The sequence below is a fragment of the Cheilinus undulatus genome, linkage group 9 (genome assembly GCF_018320785.1).
Source record: "Cheilinus undulatus linkage group 9, ASM1832078v1, whole genome shotgun sequence".
Taxonomy (NCBI): Eukaryota; Metazoa; Chordata; class Actinopteri; order Labriformes; family Labridae; genus Cheilinus; species Cheilinus undulatus.
This window is the reverse complement of record NC_054873.1, coordinates 27,548,322-27,555,741: the sequence shown is the minus strand read 5'-3', so window position 1 is coordinate 27,555,741 and position 7,420 is coordinate 27,548,322. Positions and strand designations below refer to the sequence as shown.

The 7,420-nt window shown below is 39.6% G+C and overlaps 1 protein-coding gene across 3 annotated transcripts in view; it reads left to right on the top strand.

Annotated features, from left to right (window-relative positions):
- The first annotated feature begins 410 nt into the window (after positions 1 to 410).
- The window catches only part of LOC121515597 (serine/threonine-protein kinase WNK1-like), a 30,730-nt gene continuing 23,720 nt past the window's right edge, over positions 411 to 7,420 (top strand). For 2 of the 3 annotated variants that reach the window (XM_041796432.1, XM_041796430.1), the window contains exons 1-2: positions 411 to 630; positions 2,376 to 3,627. In XM_041796432.1, coding sequence (XP_041652366.1) covers positions 2,839 to 3,627 — 789 coding nt within the window. In that variant the 5' untranslated portion in view covers positions 411 to 630; positions 2,376 to 2,838. Of the gene's footprint in view, positions 631 to 1,211; positions 1,396 to 2,375; positions 3,628 to 7,420 lie in introns of those variants that run through there. The other variant, XM_041796431.1, reaches the window with a different exon arrangement.

The window sequence follows — 7,420 nt, the reverse complement described above, 5'->3', positions numbered from 1 at the left end:
TCTAAATTTAACATTGTCTCATAATCTTGCAAACGTTAAACATGAGAATATATTGTTGTGAATATGTGAATTTAATCAGCTGCGTTACAGTGATGCGATGATTTCTGTGCCTGATTAGTATAAATACTTTATAATGTTGTGCAAATGCACATACTCCTGAAATGACATGTTATCCATAAGCTTTTGAGGATGTGTGGTTGTTCATGTTAACGGCACATTTTAATGTTCAATCATCATCCCCTAGATGTACATATCCCAAACGAATTTTTACTAATGGGAAGCAATTTTCTGTTGTGGCTGTTTTTCATCAAAGTTGCCACCCCACACAAAGATCACATATTAAACGCATACCGTGCTAGTGCTTCAGAGTGGTATTTCTGTTATGGTTGTGAGGTCATTCTTTTCTGGCGCAGGCGCTATCGGAAAAACCCGTTTCTTCGTCAATATGTAGCAACTGCGCCGCTTGTTTGTCATCGAGCCCCACAAATCGCTACTTGGATATTCACCCACAGACTGACTTATCGACCCATCGTCTGAGGATATTAAGCTACGGGGTTTCTTCTAATTAACAACGAGGCGGATTCACACCGAGCGTCGATGGTCATCAATTGTGTTGTGGATACGTTAAAGGTAGGTCGCTATCAGCCACCCAGCTCCGCTCTTCTTTAACCGGGACGTGTGGGGCTATATTGCTAATTGTTAGCTAAACCAGACCTGCCAACGGACAGCAGCTAACATACCGACATCAAAGTAGCGTCATGTTGACGGCTATGCGTAGTCGTCGGGAATCTGTTACTGAATTTCTTATAGTTAAGTGCCTGTTAACTACACTCGAAGTGTGGATATTGAAAGCGGTTCTCATAACGTTGAAGTGAATGGGGGCAGTCAGGAGGTGGGTCTCGTTTTTTAGGCCATCAGCAAGACCCGCCTAGCTAACGTTAGCTAGGTGGCAAGTAGTGGCGCTATTTACTGCCTGATATCTCTCCAACCGGCGTCTTATCAGGCTAACGTAACTGCTGTGTTAGCACAGCTTCTAACGATTATGGCCAAACGCAGATGCAGAAAAGTGGCAGATAACAGTGAATAATTGTTTTATTCACAAATATATATATAGGTACAAATATTTCTTTTTCATGCTAGTTTCTGTCAAATAATTTCTACGCGGAATTGTTAACAACGGGTGGATTATTTTTTAAAAAGACATGACGTGGAAATCATTCATCGTCGGTTAACGTCTCAATGGTTAAGGATCAGCTAACGTCAGCTAACTAGCTTCGTGCTAGCTGTTTTCGTTAGCAAGCTAACAAAGAGCCATTGCTCCTCCTTTCCTAGTATGCTCCATGTTTCTATCTCAAATGGCCGTGGTTTCTCTAGAAAGGCGGTAAAGAAATACCGGTAGGTACGTACGAAAGGTTTCTAAGTTTACTGTTGCCGAATTAATTATTTTGGCGCTGTCGATTGTCTTATTGGGATGGTTGTATTGCTAATGTGCAGGGTTGGTTCTGACATTGCGCTTATAATGGCTGCAGCAACGGCAGTGCAAATATTAAATGAGAATGTGTTTCCAAGCCTGCGTGTGCAGAAAGAGATAGTAAATGTCATAGTGCAAAGCCGTTAACAATTTCAAAAAAACATTAAATGTCACCGGCCGTATACAATATAGTCTCCATGCTACAGGGTTTATGTTTGTGTAGCTTTGAGTTATGTTTTAGCGGAGAGACCATGTCAACAATACAGTTAGTACTTTTTATTCCGACTAAACATGCAGTTTATAAAATGAGCCTTCCTGGAAATACTGAGGAATTATCAGATGTCATATAGTTAATTTTACTACATCTGTAATTAATGGGTGGCATTTAGAGGTTAGTGTGTCACTCTTGGCTGTGAGAAATGCATTAGAAATTTGTGCCACATTTCATCGTTACAGATGACTATAACAAATGCTTACTATAAATAAATGATATAGTAGTTGCTTGCAGCTGATAGAAAAGCAAGAATGCTTCTTTGCATACTTTAAAAAGTTACTGCAAGTGTGTGCCCTGTATGCATGCCATGTGGCTAGAGAGCAGACTTTCTCACAGAGGAAACATTTAAACGTTTATAAACTGATGTTACCAAAAGTATGTCTTAAAATAAGACAGTAATTCTGTGTGAAATATCAAAATGCGTCAATACTGAACTTCAGTGTCCAATGCACTGTGTGCTCCTGTTTGTCAGCTGTGTCTGTCTGATGAAAGCAATGACATTTAACGTAATGTGTACTGTAAATTCTACTTGTAACACTTCTGCTGGTTTCGTACAAATCCTGTTGACAATAGACATAAAACAAGTTACTTTTAGATATATAGTTATTTCATTTTTTCTCTCTCTTGCAGTGAAACTGGATTGGAGCAGATTCACAGTATCTGGCAACCCTGCCTTTACCCACAGTAGGATGTTTGGCTCCTGTTGAAGGCTGTGCATGTTTGTTCCTCAACTGTAATTCCTTATGCTTAATAGGAGCTGCGCCCGTGTCTTACAGGATGGATGATGTGGACTTAAAAAGACCCGTGTATCATCATCAGCACTCAGTGTTCAGCTGTGGTGTTCAGTCTTTTAGCATTTACAAGAGAACACCTCCCATCCTACACCTCCAACTCCTGCACTCTGTATATAAAGATTGTCTTTAGGACAGAAGGAACCAGAGGCTGAGATAGAAGTTGCAAGACTTTCTATCTTTTTTCCTTTTGAAAGCACAGACCAGTACTGCTTGCATAAGCATATATGGCAGACATGGAACTACTTTTATTTTAATTTTTCAGTTATTGTACCCCCTTTCTCCTTTTTCTGGGTGGTGGGATGTCGGAAAAGCCAGACGACAAAATGGTTAAGTTCCTGGCTCCCCCTCAGAAGAGTGGAAATGGCCCCAGTTCTGGTTCAGATTCTATGGTGAGTGAGTGTCGGCCAGCAGAAGTGAGGCGCCGGCATCACACCATGGAGCGAGACCGATGTAACCCTGAACACCGTTTCCTGCGCCGCAGTGTCATCAGTGATTCCAATGCAACAGCATTAGCCCTACCTTTACCCAGTAAGATCCCTATTCCTGCACCTCAAAGGGTTCAGCTACGAGAAGCAATCCCCCAACGACAACAGGCTGCTGCCTCGTCTCATTTACCGAGAGCTGAACCAAGCTTAGCTCATAATGAGGAGTCTACTGTTAGTGGAAGAGGACAAGAAGGAAAAGATATAAAAATAGCCAAGGTGAATGTAGTGCCTTCAGAACAGGAGCCTGTCACTGATATCTGTGATGGAGAAGTGGTGCTATCAGCCCACTCGGCACCATGCTTGGGAACAGAAGTGCCAACTCAAATAGAACCTGAAAGCACTGCTGATGTGAAGGTACATCATGAAGAAGAAGGGGAGGATGAGGAGAAGGATTCTGCCAAGGCAAGAGCAGAGGCAGAGCAGAGAGAAGCTGAGAAAAGAGTTCAGGAAGATATTGAAGAGGCAGAGACCAAAGCAGTGGGAACATCACCAGATGGACGTTTCCTCAAGTTTGACATAGAAATTGGACGTGGCTCCTTCAAGACTGTCTACAAGGGCTTGGACACTGAGACCACAGTGGAGGTGGCATGGTGTGAACTGCAGGTATGAAATTTAGATAGCAGTTATTTTATTACTTAACCTTATTTACTACCATTGTTTTCAGCCTTTTTTAGTTAGTAGAGCAATTATTTAGTATACTTTAAAGAAGTGAGCCTTGGGGTTTCACTGTCCTACATGTGTTGAGACTGCTTTAACAAGGTTTGATATAGTTGAAGTGTAAGTGAGTGAAGTAAAGATAGGGCTTGTGCCCACCGCCACCTTTTTTTTTTTTTTTTTTTTTTTTTTTTTGCCCTGGTAGCACTCATTTTCAGTAAAAAATAAAACTCAAATGTAGTATAGCGTTTTTAGCCATCAGTGTTCTGAGAGCAGAAATAACCCTTAAAACACCTGTTTTTTTGTAGCAGCATTCACATTGCTCTGTTGAAAATAGCGCAACTTTTGGAACTGTTTTCATCAGTGTCACCTCTCCCTCACTGACCAGTCAAAATCTTAAAGGGGGTGACGTTTCTGATATCATCTTTGTTGACAACAATGGCAAGGGAGGTGATTTTATGGTCGACAGTGACTGCAAATGCCAGGACATGATTCATATACATTGTTGTCCTGGTAATTTTTTTCTTTGTAAAGAAAAGGGAAATATTTAGCACACAGATTAAAAATGTCATCGTGGATACTACAGAGTAAAGCAAAAGTCAGCCATGTAACTTCGCAGTGAGAAGTGCTCTGAAACTGAGGTTGTGGGCACTGTCTGTGGACACAGGCCCTTAAAGGTCTCAATTCTAATACACTTTCCAGGTTAAGGGATTTCCCATCAGAGAGGCAAGACTAGAGGTTGCCCTTTTAATGTTTCACTTTTTAGTTGTGAGAAAGGTGCAAAAAAATAATCATTTCCTTGTTTCACTTTTTGGTGCTCAAGATTTTAGATCTAGCATGACTCTACCCACAGAGCTGTTCAATTCAGATTTTTTTCACCCACAATTTGAGTTAATGTTTAAAACTTTTAAGTGACGTGGTGTTGGAAGGGAATATTGTGCTTTGCCAATATTCTTGGTAATGGACTGACATTTGGGAGATAAATTGTATCAGAACATTTCTAGTACTTCTAAATTGTTACTAGAAAGGAGTGTCTAGCTTTGACTAAGTGTCAGAAGTCACCAAGATTTGTGTCATTGTTTAAACGCTATGACTAAGAGTTATACTCAGACACTGTAATTATTATCTTGACTAGATCCAAGTTCAGCCCTTTTTTATTGCCTCACTTGAATTCATGTACTCATGCTAATTATTTCCCATAACCACTTTTGGCTCTGAAAGTAGTTATTTTGAGTTTTAGAAATAAAACATGAAGACTATCTTTCTAACACTTTGAAGTTCCATGACAACTACTTTAAAGTTAAAATTTAGCAAATCCCTGTTTGGAAAAAATACAACTAATCATGTTGGTTACAATGGCATATTTTGAAGATGTCACATATTTAAAATAAGATACTAATCATTCAAACGTTATCATAGTATAAATGATACTACAATGAATTACAATAAGACAAATGTTACTAAGTTTTATCTTGTATTAAATTTATTTTAGCCATAGTATACTACAATAAATAACTGACTCCATCTCTTTGTATGTTTGTATTAAAATAGATACCTCTTATTAAGTGGTATAAATGTTTATGAAAAGCGCTGCTGTCGGGCCAGTGAAAGCAGCTTCGTGGCCCATAGCAAAGTCTGACCTCATTCACATCGTGAATGTTTGCTTTTACTGTCACGCTTTCCCCCTGCCATGAGAGGCAAAGGCCTGACACGGCAGCACAGAAAAACCAGAGCTCTGCATGCACTCTGGTTTCAGAACAATGTGAAGATTACAGACACGTGCCCCTCCCCCCTCACACAGAGCGAATTAAGCGCATGCTCAGTGCATTCCTGCTCTGAATGCTTGTGTGAATGTAAAATGGGTCACATTCTTCATAGAGGAATCTCCTGTGTGAAGTGCAGAAGACTGGCCTGCCAAGGCTTGCTCCTAAACTATCAGTCCTTCTCACACCCTTAGAACTTTCTCACATTTTCCAATATTTTTAGTTTGTGCCTACCTTTTTCAAATAAACTCACTTAATTTATCAGTACTTCCCTACTTCATGCAGTTGATATTGTACCATGTGTCAGTAACACATTTTTTTTTCTTTCATGCTTTTTTTCAGTCAAATTGAAGCAGATCATTTTTGCCAGTTGTAGATGAAGCAGAAAATCATACTTAAGGCATGGGTTTTTATCCAGCTAATGTAGTAGAGCTGATAGAAACATAGTTTGTTAACTTTCATTTGATTTAATCTGTACTGTGAAGAGGGATTGTACTCCTCCGCTCAGCTATTTATAGATTGTCTAATGATAAATGAGAACTTCAAGTTAGCAGAGCCAGTAGATGACAGCAATGTATGATTTCCTGTCTATAAAGTAACTAATTGTTTGGTCAAGTGAAAAGTGGGGCAACAGTTGATCTGTTATGGGACTAGGAGATATATTGATATTGTGCAGACACTTTCTGAGTACCTGTTGGAAAAAGAGCAAGGGAAAATCCAACCCGAAATGCACTCCTGTCTATTTTCTTGTGGGTTTTAGACAATGAACCACCCAAATGAATGAGGGGTAACTGCTGCTCATTTTTGGATCACCAAAACTCAGTGCTGGAATTAGAGTCTGATCCAGTGCAAAGACGTGATTCATAGCAACGCTTACTGCTGAATTAGAACTGGCTTTGTTTTATTTACAGGGTCTGGTCTGAAATACCAGCATGTAACCTGATATTCTAGCTCCCCTTTGTTCTTCCATCAACTCAGAACTTTCAATGCTGAAAACTGTTACACACGAGAAGCTGAAATCCCCTCTCACATGTTTGTTAAAGCTGTCCCATGATCAATCAAGCGCTTACAGTATGCATGCATCCTTGGGGCATGTGTAAGAGATGTCAGAAGTTCTAGTTTAGCGTCAGTTTTTCAATATTCTGTTGAAAATATGTCCAACTACTCTGGACAGCAATAGAAGTCTGCTTTCTACTTGGTTTTAAAGTAAGCTTATCATAGCAGTAATTTAGGAGTGCATTTTTTAGGAAAACGGTAGAGGCTCATCAGTTAGTTTGCTTTTTGTTTGGTTTCCTGATGATGCCTAATCAGTGATGCAGAAAGTCATCAGCCTTTCCACTTGGTTGCTCTGATCAAATTTGGTTTCATCTGGTCGCAACAGCCATTTCTTTACCTCTATGCTAATGCAACAAGTCTGACAGGTTTTCTTTCACCATGTCCTTTAGTGAGGTTAAGACAAAAAGTGAAGCTTAAGCTAAAAGATTTTTTCATTTGTGACTTTCAAATTATATAGGTCTATTCTTGTCAGTGAAGAAAAGAAGAAAATACATTGTTTAACAAAGAAGAGATGCTTTAAGACCTTGAGAAGGAAAAATCCCCCTCTATTTAAACTAAAATTTGAAATTGACTGGATATCAGTCAACTTATACAAATGTTCTGTCGTAAACTTTAGTAGTTTTGTACCACTTGTCAAGACAAATTCTGGAGTTGTTAGTTATTTCCATCTGGACCACAGCGTGGACTGATGTTTCGATCACTTTATTTCACCTTCCCTCAAACCATCATGGCTTTAAATTTGAGTGTATGAAGTTTGAATATAATGGCCCTGGCTTATTCAGTGTGGTAGGCCATCTGTCCACAATTGTCTTAAGAATTTCTAGGCGTCCACCCTTTTCCATCCACCCTTTTTCACCCACCCTTGAACCCACACATTTGTTTCGGATCTCACGTTGCAGGCATGTCTGAACAATAAGTAGGTC